Source organism: Bufo bufo, chromosome 2 (genome assembly GCF_905171765.1).
Source record: "Bufo bufo chromosome 2, aBufBuf1.1, whole genome shotgun sequence".
Lineage (NCBI taxonomy): Eukaryota > Metazoa > Chordata > Amphibia > Anura > Bufonidae > Bufo > Bufo bufo.
In genome coordinates this window covers 565,125,812-565,147,317 of record NC_053390.1, presented here as the reverse complement: position 1 = coordinate 565,147,317, position 21,506 = coordinate 565,125,812, and the positions used below count along the sequence as shown (strand labels likewise).

The 21,506-nt window shown below is 42.7% G+C and overlaps 1 protein-coding gene across 2 annotated transcripts in view; it reads right to left on the bottom strand.

Annotated features, from left to right (window-relative positions):
- The window catches only part of SMARCAD1 (SWI/SNF-related, matrix-associated actin-dependent regulator of chromatin, subfamily a, containing DEAD/H box 1), a 100,839-nt gene that overhangs the window by 41,506 nt on the left and 37,827 nt on the right, over window positions 1–21,506 (bottom strand). For both annotated transcript variants that reach the window (XM_040418162.1, XM_040418163.1), the window contains exons 6-9: window positions 16,741–16,841; window positions 14,459–14,557; window positions 8,839–8,923; window positions 1,481–1,788 (exon numbers count right to left, since the gene is read on the bottom strand). In XM_040418162.1, the coding sequence (XP_040274096.1) occupies window positions 1,481–1,788; window positions 8,839–8,923; window positions 14,459–14,557; window positions 16,741–16,841 (593 nt within the window). The remainder of the gene's footprint in view (window positions 1–1,480; window positions 1,789–8,838; window positions 8,924–14,458; window positions 14,558–16,740; window positions 16,842–21,506) is intronic.

Below are 21,506 nucleotides of genomic sequence, written 5' to 3'. Positions count from 1 at the left end.
ATAGATACAGAAAGAACTTGGTAAAAATGTATTTCCAGAGGTACACACTAGTCCCCAGTACATTCATTCCTTGGCAGCCTCACATCTGCTGGAAGCCTGCTTTCTCCAACATGATTTTGGGCATGTAGTTACAGCAACCACTGAATATTTGGGCGTAGATGCTAATAAACAAGTTTAATCAAATAAAAGAAAAAAAAAAAAATCTTTCAATTCACTGCAGGTCAACACAGCATTTACAATATTATCTTTTCGCCAAAGGGGAGAGAGAAAAAAAAAAAAGAAGACAGACATCTGTGGGAATGGCAGCCCTTTAGCAAATACTTTAAGGAAGAATTAGCCGAGGCGAAGCCCAACAAGTCGGGCTGGGAGCTGTCTAGGAGACAGATGTTGTCAGCCCGGCCAAGAGCTGGAGGCTAAACGACGGTGTGTGCAGAGAGCAGCTCGTGGCCCCGCGCTGCAGCTCCAGCAATTACAGCTCTGTGTACCCTTTCTGTCCCTATTTCTAAAGCAGAAAAAAAAATGCTCCAATCCTTCTGTGACAGCAGTCAAATCCGTCTGGTTACCCAGAATACCTAGGAAAGCGTGTCCACTTGACAACTCCTTCCACCTCGATCTCTCCGTATAATCTAATAATGCCTCCAAACCACAATGTGCTCATTTCTAAAGAAATTCGACGTATACAGCACAAGGCGTACACCACAAGGCCTCCGACACTTCATGTTAAGCCATACGCGAACGTCCACACACAGAAAAAGCAACCACCACAGTCACACACAGGTTTAGATTTTGAAAAAAATATATAAAAAATAAAAAATTGAACAACATCAAAGTACTTACCACATGCAGGTAAATCCACCCTTTAACAAAGTTTATTTTTTTTTCCCTGTGCTCTCTGGTTCAAGATAAAGTCTGACAATGTCCCATAAAATGGCAGCAAAGTGTAGCCGGAGGAAACATGTAGAAAAATTCACTTATACAGCCCATAGTAAAAAGAAATGGGGGGGAAGAAAAAGCAGTTTTAGTAAAAAAGGACCACGGTGCTCGCTGGCATCTGGAGGCATGGAGCTGCCCTTGCAGCTGTTTCTTCAAGCAGTCACAGTGGAAGGAGAAATCCTGCTGCCACATTCTTTCCTCCTGCTTGACTTTTCTGCAAAAATCCCTCAGAAGAGACTGGCAAAGTGCTCCTTCTCCCAGGAAAGCTCTAATGTCTGCTCAGCAGAGCTCTGAACCAAGTTTCTAGGCTGCTGAATGAGTGACAGCCTTGCCAGCCAATCAGCTTGGATGTTGCAGGAAAATCACCCCTTAATTTATTCAAAATTAGGTCATATGACACTATATCATCTGCTATTGGCTAAGGATGAATCTAGTGTTAGCCTGCTGAGGAAAAGGCCACCCATTTATGCCTCCTTAGATTGTAGACACCTCTTGCCTATAAGCATAAAAGGAGTATAAAAAAAAATACTGTACACTGAAAACTTACCAGAGAATCCCAAGAATGGAAGGGCCGGAGCTCAGTGATCCTCTGAGCTTTCTTTAGAGAGCACTGGGGGATGAGAGAGAGCTCATCCAGGGAGGCATCTTGCAAGAAGCTGACTATTCTAGCTTTGTATTTCTCCTCCATTGTTTCATCCCCACTGCTGTAGTCTTCATCCAGAACGCTGCCTTCATCCGAAGCTGAATCCTCACTTTCTTCTAAGTCGCTTTGGACGCTGCTATCGTTATTTTTGCCTTTTGATTTTTTCTTTAGGCCATTAGACACTTCATTTGTGGAAGCATTCCTCAAGTCATCTGTTCATGTAACACAAATACAGTTTTAATACAACGTATGCAGTCTAAACCTTCCTGTGATGCTGCGACTAATACCGCGCTCAAGAAACAATACATTCATATTCATAGAGTGATATTTGCACTGTACATTTATTTCTCTTGGCCTTTACACTAGTAGCAAAAGGCCCCCCGAGACAGTCGCTATGAGAGGGTGCTACAGCTTCAAGTACATTGCGGTCGGTCACATGAGGCTGTCCCTAAAACGACAAGCTAATACATTGTTCCCTCCTTTGGGTGGATCTATTAAGGATGCTCCAACCTTAGCCAATCACTGCAGGAGATTACTCCTGTCCCATTGGTCTGTACAGCTGAAGGAAGTCTCCACCTGAACACAAGCCACCGTCTCTTCTGCTTACAAATGCCCATTTGCCGGGAAAGGGTTAAAATTAAGCATGGAAGGAAGGAGAGAGGATTTTTATTGCATAAGAAAATGACCAATGACTTTTGATTTGCTGGTGGACATGTGAATACTAACATACAAAAAAGATACATATATCTTTAACCATTAATGAGCATAAAACTTCCAGGAAGGTTCTACTTTCGCAAGGCTGAATCGGATTCAGTTTTTTACATAAAATCTGCATTTTGCACTGAGCCGTATTACCGAGGGGTAAAAAACAAAACCTGTGTAATCTATTATTGAGGGGTGTTCTACATGTGCAGAAATAAAGAGTGATCATCCTATAGATATGCTTCTAAATATGACGTATGGCTGTTCTAAGGTGCCTTTAAATGGGCGTATTATACCCGTGTACACCCGACCAAGAATACAAAACGCCAAATCTAGGATGTCTTTATGGGCTGAAAGCTTGCCGTTCTACTTAGTCTAGCTGGACAAAGTTACCCGGCTCACACTACATATCATTGTAGGAATTTAACAACATATCATTGTAGAAGGAACATTTTGGCAACCAATACAAAGTGTGTGCAGCTAACAAAATATATCTTTCAGTAACTCAACATTGTCAGGATCTCTTCTCGTCATCAGCAAACAAAACGTTTTCTCCCAAATCCAAAGGCTGAAACCCTAATACATAAGATTTTTCCTAGCTGAGGGTTTGTTACAGTTGGCTGCAGTCTAGGCAATCCTCTGTGAGCCTAACAGAAGTCTGGTTGGTACACTGTAGCAAGCTGCCAGGACTTTAAACCAGCACAATCCCAATCACTGAACATGGTGGATAACTGAAAGTGTATTAGAAAGGTTAATAACGGTTCATTAGGCATAGATCAATGTTTGACATAGAATTTGGAATAGCCCTTAAAGCAGAATTCCCTCTGGTATAGCCACATCGGCACTCATCAAACTACAGCATTAATATTCGTAAAATATCAGGGTATGTATTTTTGTAATTCCTGGTAAAAAACCCTGATTGTGCTTCAGGCTCTGTATTATCATCATGACGGATCCGTCTTGGCTATGTTAAAGATAATACAACCGGATCCGTTCAGAACGGATGCAGACGGTTGTATTATCAGGAACGGAAGCGTTTTTGCTGAGCCATGCCGGATCCAGCAAGAATTCACTGCTATAATTGTTTGTTTCCTTCTCCACTCATATTGATCTGCTTTACATCATTTCTCATCTACCTCATTCTTAAGTAGATCTTTCAATACGGTCTTAAAAGATGCCTGAAGAGGAGGCCTAAGTAGCCTCGAAAGCTTGAAATTGTGCCATCATCTTTTCAGTCAACCACCTAGGAATCTCAATCTGTACAAATATATTTTTTATTTTAAGATATTAATCCATAAAACTTGGATCACGTTGTGGTGAACCAGCCTTAGGGTTGTTGTCCGGCGAGTATTTCTTTTTAAAGTCTCAGAATAATTTTAAAGAAATAAAAGTAGTAATATTCACCTCGCCAATCCGCTCCCGATGGTATCTGTCGACACGTGACCACAGTCGTCACCAGCAACATCCAGTGATTAAGTATCCCTATTTCTATCAGAACAGGTCATGAGGGGTATCATTTAGGTTAATAAATTCCACCCGATTCTCACTACGCCATTCTACATGGGCGAGTTGGCAAGACTGCACAAAGTGCCTGGCGAGCCCACTCACATGATGGTCAGAATGCAGGCTTGTGAACAGAAGTGACAGGGGATTTACTACAGATAGCATGTGTAAAGACAATCGTAGGCCCTGTTTTCATGCTGAGGATTTACACACCCCATTTACATGCTCTGGAGATATCTGCTGTCCTAGTGTCTCCACCAGCACAGCCCCTGCAGAGATCATTGTATCAGATGGGGATCTTCTTGAAAATACAGAGTCAAATCTTGAACACATTTAAAACACAGACTAAAATGAAAAACTACATTGTATGATTGTCAAGCTGCAGTTCCCTCATCTCTGCAGGTAGCATGGAGCTAATGCAACTACAAGTGTCAGGAGCCTGGCAACTTAATACAAACACCTAAACTTCCCTACCTGTGCTCCCTCCGATCCAGCGCACCCATTTTGTCCTCTATCCCTACCTGCACCCAATCAATGGCCTCACCCTTATACAGACGTCACCGCTGCAGCCACAATAATACATCACTGGCTGCAGGATAGGGAAAAGGATGGAGCAGCGATGATGGATTGGAGGGAACGCAGGAAGATAAGTGACTGCTTGAAGACATTGGCTGGAGTGGCGTACATGACCCCATCTGGCTGATGTTGACTAGGACGAGAAGTGTAGTGCAAGTAGACAACAAAGACAACCCCTAGAGGTTTTTTTTTTTGTTGTTTTTTTTAAACAGTGTAAACCAGGGGTGCACAACCTTTTCTGGTTGGGGCCACATTGTCAGACTGCAGGAATCCCATGGGAAAATAAAAGTTAAAAGGGGATTTCCAACTGAAATACTATATTTATGGTGTATTGTACATACAGTATATACTATAAATGTTTGGTTACACCTCCAGGATTACCTTATGGAAGAAAACATGAAAAATGTGTGTAAGCAGCCACAAGACATAGACATACATGTCTGTCACTAGATGGTTGGGGGCCACACAGAATTATATCAAGGGCCACATGCGGCCCCTGGTGTAAACTAAGAAATAATTACGACTGTTCACCCATATATATTGCTCTCACCCTTACACAATGACTTTGTCTGGTCGGTATCGTTAACGGGGTTCTCCAGGAATTAAAAAAATTAGAATACTTAAATATTTTTTTTATAATAAATATATTCACAAATACCTTCCATTACTTAGAATGGCTTGTTTAGTCTAGGGAGCAATGATTAGGAAAAATAAAATGGCCGCCGTCCTATCAGTACACACAAAACCTGTCCTAAATCACACAGGAGGACAAGTTACTTCACCACAATGAGGCATAGTGCTGCCTCATCCTCCTCTCTGCTCCGCTTGTCAGGAATCATGATCCTGAATACAGGTGAATCTCTGAGGGAATGGAGAAGATGAGGAGACATGAGAGGAGGGTGAGGTGTGCCTGATGAGCAGCAGCACTTGTTTACAGTCTCCATTACCACAGCCCCACATTACCACAGCCTGTCCTGTCCATCCTCTCTGTACTTCATGTCTCCTCATGAACTAAATTCCCCAGAGATTCAGCTAAAGTTCTTATCATCTGTATTCAGAATCATAATCCCTGACAAGTAGAGAGGAGGAGGAGGCAGCTCTTTACCTCAGTGTTGTAAAGTAACTTGTCCTCATGTGTGATCAGGACAGGTTGTGTGTGAACTAATGGGACAGCGGCCATTTTGTTTCCCCTGATTGCTCCCCAGACAAAACGAGCCATTATAAATAATGAAAAGGTATTTGAGAATATATTTATAATAAAGTAATATTTAAGTATTTTCATTTTCTTAATTCCCAGAGGACCCCTTTAATGCATATATGGAACTTGAATTTTATATATGTAGTTGACATTAAGGTTCCATCCACACGTCTGTATGTGTTTTACGGATTCGCAAATTGCGAATCCGCAAAACACAGACACCGGCAACGTGCGTTCCGCATTTTGCGGACCGTACATAGCCGGCACTCTCATAAAAAATGCCTTTTCTTGTCCGCAATTGCGGACAAGAATAGGACATGTTCTTTTTGTTGCGTAACGGAAGTGCGGATCCGCAAATGCGGACAGCACATTCTGGCCCCGCTGAAAATGAATGGGTCCGCACCTGTTCCACAAAATTGCGTAACAGATGCAGACCCATTTTGCGGACGTGTGAATGGACCCTAAAGGGGTTTTCCGAGATTTCATTACTGATCACCTATTCTCAGGGTAGGTCATCAGTGTCTGTTCGGTGGGGGTCCGACAGTCGGGACCCCCGCCGATCAGCTGTTTGAGAAGGCACCAGCACTCCTGTGAGTGCAGCGGCCTTCTCACAACTTTTCCTAGGCCAGTGACGACACGTTCAAACACATGGCCTAAGTGCAGGTCAGGACCATTGAAGTGAATGGGACTGAGCTGCAAGACCAAACACAGCCACTATACAAAGTACGGAGCTGTGCTTGGTAAGCCGAGAGAAGGCCGGTGCCTTTTAAAAATCTGTCTATCTATTCAACATTAGTTTTAACACTGCATTTTGTATATAATATTGTACTATTATTAAAATATGATTGTGTTGTATATAGCACTTGCACTTTATTATTTACGGTAATTATATACAGTATATAAAGATCTGTGTTATATATCATATATAGCATTTTATAATTGGTTCCGCCATTATGCTTTATCATTGATTTTAATAGTTTTGGGCAATTGCGTCTGTAATCATCAATAAAGACATTAAAAGAAAATAGTATGTGTGTATGTTATTGTCGCCATGGTAAAGAGATACTAAGAATTATATAGGTGTCTGCGCAAAAAAAGTGTAGTCAACTATGCTTTTTGCTACATATATTGCCATGTACCAGTCTGACAAAGGACTGACTGTTTTCACATCCGTTGTGTGAATTGAGTACTATGGATTTGGTTGACATACACTGGTACATGGCAAACATAAGATGTAACGTGATATGAACAGGGTCTAAAAATTTGATATTTTGTATGTTCTATCTATTAAAACTGATTTAAAACAAGGCTGAGTTAACATCACATTTTTCCCATCCTTTTAAAAGGTATATAGAAAATGTATACCTTAAACGGATGGCTCAGACTGATGCCATACAGTGGCATCTGTTCACCATAGACTTCCACCGAACTCTGCAGCATACAAGAATGTGGAGTGCAGCGGTTTTCATCCTTTTTTTGCTAACACATACGTCAAACAGAGGCATAAAACGTGATGTGAACCCACCCTTACCTGCCCAAATTACCAGTAGGCAGATGGTACCCACAAAACTGTGTGGCCATTAAAAATTAAGACTGAAAAACAATACAGTTCTAATTAGTTAATTTGATCACACTGCAGCTTGTACGGCCAAATGGTACTTTGCCACAGAGTCACAACTGCAGCATTCGCTCTCAGTGTGGCGGTACCCTAAGGCCTCATGCAAATGGCCGTGGCTGTATTGCGGCCCGCAAACGGCGGGTCGGCAATACACGGCCGCCGGCCGTGTGCACCCCACATCATGGATGCGGACCTATTCACTTGAATGGGTCAGCAATTCCGGAGACGCAGAACAGAGCACCGGAAGCACTACGTGGTGTTTCATTCCGTGGTTCCGCACCACAAAAAAATATGACATGTGTGGACATACCATGGAACCATTCAAGTTGAACGGGTCCAGCCAGCTGCACGGATGTTGCCCGTGCATTGGGGACCGCAATTGCGGTCCCCAATGCACGGAACGCCTGCACAACGGCCGTGTGCATGAGGCCTAAGGCAGTGTTTCTTGACTTTTCACACCAAGTACCCCCTAGTGACAAGCAGTAAACAAGTACAGAATACCCCCAAGGAAGCAGTGATAAAGGTTAACAAAATAAGGATATTCTTACGCCGCTGTCATACATTCTGTTGTAAGCCTGTCAGCAGTTACTTCAAAATTCATCCTGAGCTGCTTGGAAGCCGGATCAGGGGGTTGAGATGATTATGACATCATTGCACCCCCTGCACAGTCCCCGACAGACTTCAGGCCGAGTGCCTGTGGCCTACGAGTGTGAATGGAAGGAAACCAGCTCCAGTATTCACCTGTATTGCAGTCCTGAAGATGGAGATACAGATGAATTTGGAAAGGCCTAAACAACCAGCAATTAAACATTGCTGAATGCTAGGACCGCGCTGCATACCAATACACCCTGCGGCACATACCCCCTGGGGTACGCATAGGGCGTTGTTTCTCAACCTGCAGTAAGGGAATTGTCCAGCAAGTGAGGATCCCATAAAATGCACCAATGCAAATGGTTGAGTGAAAATCTGCACCAAATCAGTGGCCCTGGTATTACTAATGGAGGATCCCCCTATATTACCTCTAATCTGTCTAACAAGGAATTTTGCAAAGGGATTCTCCAAATTAAATAACCCCATTGACAACATCTAATAATACCCTTCAAAGCAACAAGGTATAAAAGTGCCCTGCAGACACCACCTGCTTTTTACTGTCACACCTGAAAGGATTCTTCACATTAAGTGGGTAAAACCCACACTAGATTACATTTATCACATTAAAGGGGTATTTTCATATAGGGATAATTATCAGATTGGTAGGGGTCCTACCACTGAGCCCCCCACCGATCACGAGAAGTGGGGGTCCCGTACACCCTGCTGCTCTCCTGAAATGATTGAGGCGGCCGGTGGCACATGCGCATGGCTGCTCCATTCATTTCTATGGGAGTACAAAAGAACATGAGATGTAATGTTGTGGTCTGGCTTGTGTGGTTAGCAGGATTTGTGAAGCACTCTCATTCTAGACCAGCATGTCAATATGGGAAGCTCCCCGGTAGCTCACGTCTATCTTTCTGGGAGCTCTTGTTTATTGACTTCCCTTATATGGAGCACATATTGTTAAAGCAAAGATGTCCTGCTGTAAAGAAAATGGTTTCAAAACCCCTCAATGGTCAGCAAAAAGTCTGATCACTACATGCTTTAGCTTTACGGTTACATGATTTTGGCTACCTTGTTCATCTTCTGCAAACAGCTTTAGAGCCTCAAGTGCTTCATGAAAGGACCAGTCGTGCTCCTGGAGTACCTCTCTAAGCTCCTGCACAAAAGCAAACATTACATAATCAAAGAAAGTACTTCTCCAATTAGTTACAGGTCTGGAAACAATTCTCATTAACAGACACATTTATAAAAAAGAAAAGAAATGTTCATGTTATGGTGAAAGCTGAGGATGACAAATGCTTTTTTTTTGTAACTACGTTTTGTGGATTAGACAATTTACAGCACAGATACAATGAATAGGGTTTTGAAAGCCAAATCAACACAAAAAAAAATGTGTGAAAATTTCCGGGGACACAACCTTTCCCCAATATGAAATCATTTGATTTGACGCCTATGTACAGACTTTGCACTGTTTGCTTTATAAATACATCCTATACTTCTATAGGAGTCACCTAACCAGCAGAGCCCACTTACTTGGCTCTTTCTGTGACTCCATAGAAGTGAATGGAGAAAGCTGTGCACATGCATGGCCATCTTCAAATGGCTGCCTCACAAGATAAGAAGAGGAAGGGGTATTCTCCGGACAGTTGCAGGTCTCAGACATCAGGATATACCATAAGTTTTTAACGCATACTTCTACACTGAAAATGGCGCTCTATCTGCTGCTTGCATGTTACAGAGCAGAACATGCTGAGCAAATTTCTATATACTTTTGAATGAATGTGTATACAACTATAGCTGCCCATCAATGAGGAGGAACGCCCAGTAAAAAGAATGAAATACATTGGTCTGTCAGGTCACTTGCTTCATCTGACTTATTTATCTGCTTATTTTTCTTAAATCTAACATTTTTGGGCTTTGGAACCAATTACTAGTCCTCCACAGACTTATGGACTCCAGTTACAATAGTTACATCGTACAAAAGGTGCTTCAGATCCAAGCACATCATCACAAGATGGCCTTTCCTCTGGTAAAATATCTTTATTGGTTGCCTAGTAGCCCCTCTTTACAGTACAATGTGGTACTACATATCCTGTATAAAATGTTATCACTAGAATACCCCTTTAGTTGGCACCGGGACTCGCACTGTAGGTTGAAATCACTGTAACTAGAGTACATAACTGTACAGAAAACTAGTAATTGGTTCCAAAGCCTCAAAATGGCACCCCAGGATAACAAAAAAGGAAGATTTAAGAAAAATAAGCAGATGACTAAGAAAGATGAAGCAAGTCTTTACATCTGACAGTCAGAATTAGGCCTCATGCAAACGACAGTGCCGTTTTTTGCGGTCCGCAAACCGTGGATTCGCAAAAACCGGAAGCCGCCCGTGTGCCTTCCGCAATTTGCGGAACGGAACGGGCGGCTCATTGTAGAAATGCCTCAAAATGCCAAAATGCGGCTCGGATGAGGACCACAAAAACTTACATGCAGCAAAATCCATGCTATGTATCCATGAAGAAGACCTGTCTTATGGTTGAAACGCGTTAATGTTATGCAGGAGGATTACTGGTTTGTACATAAAAAAAAAAAATTAAGAAAGAAAGAATCATTGATTTTACTCGCTGGATCCATTTGGACTTTTTTGCTGCAGCTACGATGGGTGTGAACACAGCCCAGATCCGTGCAGAGCAGGTCAGAGCACCTTTACCACTTGAGAGCTGGACGTTGTTCTATCTACAAAGTCAGAATTACATGCTGGAAGCTGTTATCGCTTATTATGATGAGGACAGGATGATGACAGGAGCTTCTTTAGGGTCTTTTATAGCACACGGTGTACCAGAAAATAAAATGGAGCCACCCTCACCGGAGGTGCTCATTAGGGATCGACCGATATTGATTTTTTTAGGGCAGATACCGATACTTTGTGAACTTTCAGGCCGATAGCCGATAATTTATACCGATACTCTGTGAAATTTCATTTTTGGAAAAAAAAAAAATCCTACACAAATCTGCTGAAAATGAATATTTTTATTGTTAATGTGTAGTAGTTTTTTTTTGTAAATCTTTCTTTTTCATTTATACTTAATATTTTGGTGTTTTGTTTTTTTTTTTACTAACTTTTAGTCCCCTTAGGGACTAGAACCCTTGTCCTATTCACCCTGATAGATCTCTATCAGGGTGAATAGGATCTCACACTGTCCCTGCTGCCCTGTGCTTTGTGCACACAGCAGCATGGAGCTTACCATGGCAGCCAGGGCTTCAATAGCGTCCTGGCTGCCATGGTAACTGATCGGAGCCCCAGGCTTACATTGCTGGGGCTCCGATCGGAGGAGGAGGGGAGAGGGGATCCTGTGGCCACTGCCACCAATGATTAAAACTGGGGGGGGGGGGAAGGGGCGCACTGCGCCACCAATGTTTTTAATACTGGGGTGGGGGTCGGGGGACACTGCGCCACCAATGAAGATAAATCTCTCATTTCATATACAGGAGGCTGGAGCTGGCTGCAGAATCACATAGCCGGCTCCTGACCTCTATGAGCGGTATCTGCGATCCACGGCACCTGAGGGGTTAACTACCGCGGATCGCAGCTACCGCTCATAGAGGTCGGGAGCCGGCTATGTGATTCTGCAGCCAGCTCCCGCCTCCTGTATATGAATTAATGAGAGATTTCTCTTCATTGGTGGTGCAGCTGCCACAGCCCCTCCCCTCCTCTTGTCTTCTCTCCTCTCATTGGCGGCAGCAGCAGCACAGCGGGAGGGAGACACTGCTTCCTTCTCCCCTGTGCTGCTGAGGGAACACGGAGAGCGCTGACAGCAGCGCGATCTGTGTTCCCCATACTTTATCGGAATATCGTCAAAATAGATGCAGATACCGATAACGGTCAAAATCCTGAATATCGGGCGATAATATCGGTAAAACCGATAATCGGTCAATCCCTAGTGCTCACCCTGGCACAAGACATTTAGTACCAGATTGTACTGTAAAATAGAGCTACTAGACAACCAATAAAGGTGTTTTTCTCAAAGGTGTTTTCTGCAGCGCAACCCCACTCATTTGACTAAAAGGGTCTTTACAAGGGGCCAAAGATTATGTAATTATCAGCATTTGTACAAAAGCCTATTCTTGATAAAACTGTAATATCTAAAGTGCAGATTGTAAGCCCTCACAGGTAGGGCCCTCTCTCCTCTCGCACCAATTTGTAACTGCTTTGGCCTCTTGCACACGACCGTATGCCCTCCGAGATATAAAGTCCATGAGCGGGCCATATTTCCCGAAGAGGCATTGATCGTGCGTACAGGAGCACACAGAATCTTAGATTACAATGATGCTGTGCACGTCGGGCAACCCGCGGGGTTATTTTCCCGCACTCATATGATCTTATGAGTGCGGGACAATAGTACTAGCGATCACTTGTCCCAATACAGAGGAGAAGAATACTGTAAGGCCTCTTTCACACGGGCGTTGCAGGAAAAGGTGCGGGTGCGTTGCGAGAACATGCACGATTTTTCCGCGCGAGTGCAAAACAGAAGTTCGGGCTTGGGATCGGTGTTCTGTAGATTGCGATTATTTTCCCTTATAACCATGTTATAAGGAAAAATAATACATTCTTAATACAGAATGCATAGTACAATAGGGCTGGAGAGGTTAAAAAAAATAAAATAATAATTAAACTCACCTTAATCCACTTGATCACGCAGCCCGGCTTCTCTTCTGTCGTCTTCTTTGCTGTGTGCAGGAAAAGGACCTGTGGTGACGTCACTCCGGTCATCACATGATCTTTTACCATGGTGATGGATCATATGATGACCGGAGTGATGTCACCACAGGTCCTTTTCCTGCACACAGCAAAGAGGAAGACAGAAGAGATGCCGGGCTGCGCGAGCAAGTGGATTAAGGCGAGTTTAATTATTATAATTTTTTTTTTTAACCCCTCCAGCGCTATTTTACTATGCATTCTGTATTCAGAATGCTATTATTTTCCCTTATAACCATGTTATAAGGGAAAATAATAATGATCGAGTCCCCATGCCGATAGTCACCTAGCAACCGTGCGTGAAAATCGCACCGCATCCGCACTTGCTTGCGGATGCTTGCGATTTTCACGCAACCCCATTCATTTCTATGGGGCCTGCGTTACGTGAAAAACGCACAAAGAGGAGCATGCTGCGATTTCCACGCAAAGCACAAGTGATGCGTGAAAATCACCGCTCGTGTGCACAGCCCCATAGAAATGAATGGGTACCAATTCAGTGCGGGTGCAATGCGTTTACCTCACGCATTGCACCCGCACGGAAAACTCGCCCGTGTGAAAGGGGCCTAAACGTAGCTATCGTCTGCACTCAATGCCTATGCATTGGCCCATGTAAAATGAGCCTTAAAGGGGGTTGTCCCTACAGTTTTCAAACCAGCTCCTGGATATGAATACTGGGTAATTAAAAATTTAGCATAACCACTGAGTTATTCAATAAAATGTATCTGTATAGCGCCACCTGTTTGTTAATTTTCTTATTTCTTTGTCCTGCTCACCGAGAAGGCCGCACATGCTCAGTTTTATCCTTCAACCGCCTCCTGAGCTGTGATAGGGAGAGCACGAACACCCCCCCTGAGCTGCAGCAGTAAAGACACTCCTCTTCAGCTGTCAGCTTGAAATAAATCTAGCAGAGCAATGACTAGGGAGATCTCTGGATCCATGTGATGTACAGGGCTGGTTCATGTACTATATGTCTGATTTTCATTTTTTACAATAATGGTAGGATATCCCCTTTAAGACAATACTACAGTTCCTTGCACAGACAGTGTTCAGAATGAAAGAAATAGCTAAAAAAAAATGCAATGCTATTTAGAATGTATATCTAAGAGTTGTGTGTTTATTTTAGCGCTCTTCAACCTCCTTGCTGTAAAGCTGCAGTATCGTAGCAGGACCGCAAGATGCCTGCCACATAAAATAAACAATAAGTAAAAGAATCTTGATGCCGTGCTCTGTCAGTTTTAGCTGCAATGTGAATAAGCCCCCCTCACACCCTCCGTACGGACTAAGCTGTGGGATGTCACAAATCTGAGTTACCTTTAGTCTAGATGTTTTTCTCCCAAGTTCTAGGTCCTTTTGGGATGTTTGGAGCTTTTTTGAGGGCACAGGTCAGGTCAGAGTGTCTTGAACCTGGAGACGCGCCCCGGCCGGCAGCGCGGCTCTTTTAGCTTAATCTCGTGGTTCAAGCTCGTACAGAGCAGGAGTGACGTCACTACTGTGACTACGGGTAAAATCTATCCGAAACGCGTTAAGGCTTAGTGGTATCTGTGACTACCCGTAGTCACAGTAGTGACGTCACTCCAGCTCTGTACGAGCGTGAACCACAAGATTGAACTAAAGGAGCCGCGCTGTTGGCGGGGGCACGTCTCCAGGTTCAAGACACTCTGGCCTGACCTGTGCCTACAATAAAGCTCCAAACACATCCCAAAAGGACCTAGGACTTGGGAGAAAAACATCTAGAGTAAAAGGTAACTCAAATTTGTGACAACCCACAGCTTAGTCCGTACGGAGGGTGTGAGGGGGGCTTATTCACATTGCAGCTAAAACTGACAGAGCACGGCATCAAGATTCTTTTACTTATATAATGTATTTCTATTGTACCTTCTTTAGGATGACAGAATTGAAAAATACATATACACAAGCACACCTGTACAACTTGCTCACCTCCTTATCCAAATCAGGAAAATGTTTCTGCAGCTTTCTTACGCTGGCTTCTTGTTTTTCAAGTTCATCATCAGAACCAGAACTGTCATCTATAGCAAACTGCCAGTAAAAAAGGAAAATAAGTCATTTATATGGCCACAGGTAGTGAACGCTGCTGAACGCCACAGTAACCTCAGTCATACATCATGGTGGATGGCACGGATTACAGGAACTGAAAAACTATCCAGTGTGGAAACAAATGGCTACAATGAAATCAAATTCCTAACCCAGATCATGTAGGATATTACAAGAGTGCTTCTATAATACACATGATAGCATTAACGCAATAATATTGCCTGCATTATTGTATCACACTAATCTCACAACACTATTCAATAGTCTATAGTGTAAAGTAAACTGCAGTAAGTTATGTATGTATCAGAATATCAAATGATTTGTAAGGCTATGTTTAACACATACATTTTTTTACTGGACCCCCAGCTGGAAAATCACAGTATACAATACATTTCCATCCTATTTCTCCCGAGTGATCTCAGCAGATTATGGTTGGCCCAGGAAGATGAACTACATGCGAGTGTCCACAATTACTTAGCTGCATGTTTAAGACCAACTTATTTCTGCTGAGGGCACTGGAGCGTGCAAGATGCAAGAGAGAGTAAAGGCTCTTTTATGGGTGACAGAATGGCTGCTGTCAAGGTTTTATCAAGTTGCCATTTTTTAAGCTTCTTAAGGCCACCTGCACATGTTGGGGAATACGAACAGTTTCTCCGCTTGAATTCCTGTGCAGAAAAACCACAGTGTAGTACAGTACCAGCAAATTGTATGAGATTACACAGATCTCATGTACACTTTGCGGATTTATGGAAATCCGCTGCGCGGATTTCTAAGTCCGCAGCTTGTCAATTAGGTTTGCGGTTTTAGCTGCGTATTTCACCCTTTTCAATGGTAGGGTGAGGTCTGCTGCAAATCTGCATCTAATCTGGTGCAGAAACACACATAAACCCGCACAAAATGTGTGCGGATCTTATGTGCGTTCACCTGCACTAATGTACAGGTGGCCTAAGATTTGCATTATCGATAGAAATTTTAAAAGGGTTGACTGACTTAAAAAAAAAAATAATAATAAAAATTGTAAAAAAGGCAAAGGAGGTGTAATAATAATAATAATAATAATAATAATAAATGTTCTAAGTACCCTTAAAACTGGGCTACATATCTCTATTGCCAGCCCTACACCTCTCAAGTCCTGACGTAACCCACTTTTCACTTCAGTATGGCACAGTTTTAAACAACTTTTATTTATAACTGAACGTACAGAAGGCCAGCTAAAGCAAACAAAATAATTGCCTCTTCAAACCAATATGAATTCTGAGAGCTCCAGTCAGTATAAACAAAGTCAGTGGGGGTATAACACCCCTTACCGCGGTTCAGAGGTATGCAGGGGACTCTTGCCAGTTGCAGATATCCCTATTCTTTAACCTACTTTGCCCTTCTTGAGAAAGAGAGATATAACCCTAATATTACTCTTCTTATGCCCTGTCCTCCCATACATGTATCTTTCTGGGGTGTGCCAGATATCCCTAGCTAATCGCCTAGGTAATCTGGCGTCACATACCTGAGCAAAACATATGGTGAATCTGAGCTCTCTCCACAGATTTATCTTGCAGAGGCTAAAAGTTAAAGGGGTTGTCTGGCTGATTTTTTTTTTTTTTTTATATATACTTTAAAAAATAAAATAAATCATAAAGGCATGACAAAATTGGGAGAGAAAAAAAAAGGAATACCTCACCCCTCGCTGCTCCTGTTCCACACTGGTCCCTGGCTGCCCAGTCGGAAACTGCATTTCAAGAGTGCCCGGAAGCAAAGAGCAGTAGCCACCCAGTAAGCGTCAGAACAGGAGCATTCTGCCCAATTTTGGTCATACAACCCTTTTTAGGTTAACAGTATATTCCCATGAGGGTCAGAAACGCTGTGGATTTCCCTACGAAGCAGGCAGAAAATCCACAGAATTTACACTAGCAGCAAAGTGGATGACATCTCATTCACAGGCTGCACAAAATATCTATGCAAACAATGATCTGGAGTGCAGATTTTAAATTGGCAGGCTTGTCAGTTTACATTACAGATTTCCTCCAACCTTTACGATATACAAGGCGAAATCTGCAACAAATCAGGTAACTAAAGCAGATTTTGCCACGGATCTGTTCACTCTTGCCACTTGGGGCTGTAGGCATCTGTTGCAGATCACTACCCACAATGTCATGTAACTTGCCGCCACTTACTGAATCAGATTTTTTCTTCTTCGCAACTTGTCTCTCATTCCCTTCTTCCTCTGGAGACTTTCTTTTAGGACTGTCTTCCAGCTTCCTTTTCCGAGAGGAACCTTAAAAAACAATAATGGCACTTTATGATCACTGAAATTATGCTATACATTACCAAGGCTTGAAAATATATTTGCATTCAGGGTTAATCCTTACAGCAAAACACCCAATTTGTCACTGTGTGGCTTCCGGTAAGGGAGGATATTAGCAGTTCAGGGCATGACTGTCTTTAGTTCACATTACCAGCTCTGGACTGCAGCACTTGTACTTGACCAATTCTAAATTTCCACCTATTAGTAGATAGCGGTCACAAGAAGACTAACTCAGAAGGCGTTACCCGACTTGTACTTGTATGTAATACTGTATTAGAGGTCATCGTCTCAGACTTCAGGATGTAAAGTTGGACCAGACACACGTAAAATACTGGATCTTAAAGCGCAGTATTATTGTCAATCAATATATCCAATACACAACAATGAAGCCATGAATGACTAAGGCCTCGTGAACATCTTTGTCTGAAGGCACACAGTAGTCTGCTGGATCCCCATTGCATGCAACGGTTTTCTGTCCCGCCGGATCTCCAAAACGGAGATGTGAACGTAGCCTAACTTTGAAAAAGGGATTTGGGATATAGTCACAATCTCATTGCAGGTACATGGAAACTCATGGAAGTGAATAAATCCTTAGGGGTCCCAAACGGTTTTGGACCACTAATACCAGGTACACTGAATGGACCACAAAGATACCATAGACGGAACATGCGTCCACAGTTTCCATAGAGAATAGTATGTAACTGGACCCCTTAACATATTACATGGGGAAAGAAAATACAGGAAAAAAGCTTGGAGGGGGTTGTAATCAATGAGCAGGTAAATATAAAAGCACTCAAATTCACTGATTAGGCTTAATTAAAAGAGTTTGATGGTAAAAAAAAAAATGCCATGGGGAAGGAAAACTGGCTTAGTTGCCCATAGCAACCAATCAGAGTAAACATTTTACTTTCCACAGGAGCTTTGAAAAATTAAAGACGGCATCTAATTATCTAACCAGTTTTGATAAAAACATGCAGCGGGTTTGTGTCCGGCCGGTTCTCCACTTGTCTGTCGGAATGTGTACGGATCTCCGCTGGATCCTATTGTACTTAATGGAGCCAACGAACGATCAGTGCGGGATCCGGAGAACTCCGGCAGGCGCTCTCAGGTTCTCTGCCAAGCCTTACTGTAAACTTTTATACAGCTGTTTTTTTTTTTTTTTTTTAACTCCCATAGAGATACCTAAGGAAAAACAGCTGGAAAAACTCCATGCCGAGGTTGCCTTTTGACAAAAATGTCGAAACATTTCAAAATGATCAAACAATGCAAAAAAAGCCATACAAAAAAACACTTTATAGTGAATTTCATAATTAAACTGGTTTCCCATGTTAAACCCTCGGCGACCCCGAAATGTGGTAAAATAACAAATGCATCAATATTCAACCTATTTCCTCCCCACTTCTTCTAGTGCTGAGCTCTGGTCCTCCCTGTCGATGACATCTTCCTGGCTGCATCAGTAATGTTCTGCTCACACAGGTTACCACTGTACTCAGTGGCCTTGGGAGTATATGGGACAGTTACTGCTGAGGCCAGTGACAGGCTGCAGAGGTGACCAGTGTATATAAAATGTTTTTCTGGCTGCAACAGTGACAAACCGTGGTGAAGAGAAATGGAGCTGAGCGCTGGAAAAATTAGGGGAGAAAAGGGTAAGGATTGATTCTTTTGTTATTTCACCACATGTACAGGGGTTGCCCAAGTCTTTATTGCCCCTTTAAATATAGACTTTAAAACTAACATCTGGAGGCATAGAACAAAAATAAAGCATAAAACAGAGCAAAAAAACTATGACAAATGTAAAAAACAAATAGTGTATTTGAAACCAGCCTTACACTGGAAACAACCCCTTCATATTTTCTAAAACTGAAACTTGTCTACTCAAAACTACTAACAGGCTTCCACTAAAGTCAATAGAGAAGACATAACTAACTTTAGCGCAGTAGCAGTTACTGGAGCATTGCGTTACTCTGTAAGTACATTTGAAATCGCCATGTACTGCATTTGAGCCTTTCATCAAAAGGTATATACATGGAGCCATTCATTTCCATGGGGCCACAAAAAATGTGGAGAGCACACGGATACCATCCATGCCACAAATGATAAAATATGTTCTTATTCCTGTCCGTTTTGTGGACAACAGCCATTTTGACAATGGGGCTAGCGGTAAGTGCGGCATGCACAGGGCCTGTATTGTGCAGATCCGCAATTTGCGTATATAGCAAATACAGAATTTGTGAATAGGTCTGATGTATACGCCACAAGTGTTTCCTGGTGCGCACTTCAAACATGGGGCTCTTATGCATCTCCATAGAACCTAAATTATGTTAGACACTAGTAACTTGAGGAACAGAAAGAAAAAAAAAGGTCGAAATTATGCCAAAGATGTCCGTCATGACATACCAGTAACGTAAAGACATGTCAAATCAACTCATGTCCAACAAGGGATTTTTCATGTGACAAGATAATGATGGAGACAGAAGAAAATGATGAGAAGTGAGGGCACATTCTTTCATTGCTTTGATCACTAACTAAACTTGAGGACATACCCGGGGCAGAGTTTTGCAACAACTAATGGACAGAAAATAGTTTGCACATTAATATGCTGAGGGTTCATTTTGACAAAAAATTCAATAAAAATGAAAGCGGTAAAAGACGGGAGCCTTCTGGAGAACTAACTAGTCTCAGCACATTACTTCAACATACTTGCTCGTTCCCCATGCTTAGATTGCACGGAGAATCCTGTGATAAAGCACACAGCATTTATGATGCAAATGATCTAAAAGCAGATGTTAAGCAAGGTCTCGACTCCTCGCAGGAAGAAGAAAGTGCCTGAAGTGAAAATCACTTGTTATTAATGGCGAACGTGTCTCCTCCTGTTGTAAACCTTTAAAATGTGGGCAGCAGCTGCCAGATGAACTGGCAAGGAGCCCCCACAGGCTTACTGGCATAAGGCACTGGGAGTAACATTTCTATTATATGGATCAGGTAACAAGATCAAATACCTGGAGGTAGTATCTGGTACACCAAGGTAATCTGGACGTCAAAGGATTAAGTGTGATCGGCGTCATTATCACACCGCAAAACCACATTGTAGTAGTTCTTAATCCGGATCTTCTATCCTTCTCGTCCGTGGAGAAAACCTCAGCACAATCCGCTCACTGGCAGCTAAAAGGCAGCACGTCCTAAAGACCGTCATAAAATTGGATACACCACGCTGTACGGTCCTGTTACAGTAAATCAGCAGCAGTGTAAAAATCATGCCATGTGTGAACGCAGACTGACATTTATTCCTATCTCACAGCTTCAAGGGGAAAATAGAAGGCAGTACACAAAGCACAATGTGCACGAGGCTTTATCTTGAGTTTACACGCTGCAGATTCACTGTAGATTTTTCCTGCAGACGGTGGATTACAGCAACAAGGCAAGTCCATGCGATTTTACAAATCTCATCATCCGCATTTTCTGTGCAGATGTTGGTGAAATGCTCAGGATTTTTACAGTAGATGCCACCACTTTCAAAATAGCAGGAGCGAAATTTGCACGAAACACGTGCATGACGCTGCGAATTCATTGGAAGAGTCGACGAAAAAAAAAAAAACATTCCACCACATGTGGGCTTACCCTTAGGGTCTATTCACACACATTTTTTGCAGAAATTTCTGTCCCAATCATCTGAAAGCATGCACATGCTGCAAAAACAGCCCCATTCATATGTGCGGGGCTGATTTCCAGTTGTAGAAATTCTGCATCCAGCCTTCCATGCGTGAATACACCACCAGTCCAGGGGTTAATGCAGCTATATCCGGAGAGGAAAATTCTCAGTCAATACATCAGCAGGTCTGGTGGTGTGAAAACGTTTCAAAGCTGACGCATATCGGTCTGAAGTCCAGGCTGTTGAGCCCACAGGGGATTCCTGGGCACCTCTGTGAGGCTTTAGTGTCCTCCATTTTGGAGGCTCTACTACAAAGGACACAGCGCTCTTGTTCTGGAAAAAATAATGGCCATCGCGACAGAAACCGATGGACCCCATTAAAAGTCAATGAAGTCCATCCGCTCCATTCGTGCCCATCATTTGATGGATCAGTCACATCTCAAAGCTATCCTGTAATGAAATTTCTGCTGCCCTATCTTATAGAGGAGAGAAGCAGAGAGGACACATATGAAAGAGTAGCTGGGCTCTATGATACATGGATTTATAGGATTAGTAGCAGATTGCTAAGTAAAAAGCAGAGTAAATCCTGACAGGACTGCTAAGGGTGAGAGTCCTACTTACCCCGGACACAATGACGGACAGCTCGCCCTGTATTAGTGTACACACAGAACGCTGCCAGTCATCTTGTGTGAGCAGGGAAACCAAGACTCTCTCCTGGGAGTCCTGTCAGAATATACTCTAGATAACAGATATCACAGAGCTTGGAAATTAGCAAATGTCGTGCCCATTCACAAGAAAGGTAGTAGGGAGGAATAGGGCAACTATAGGCCAGTAAGCCTGACATCAATAGTGGGGAAATTAATGGAAACCATACTTAAGGAGAGGATTGTGGAACATCTAAAATCCCATGGATTGAAAGATGAAAAACAGCATGGGTTTACTTCAGGGAGATCATGTCAAACTAATCTTATTGATTTTTTTGATTG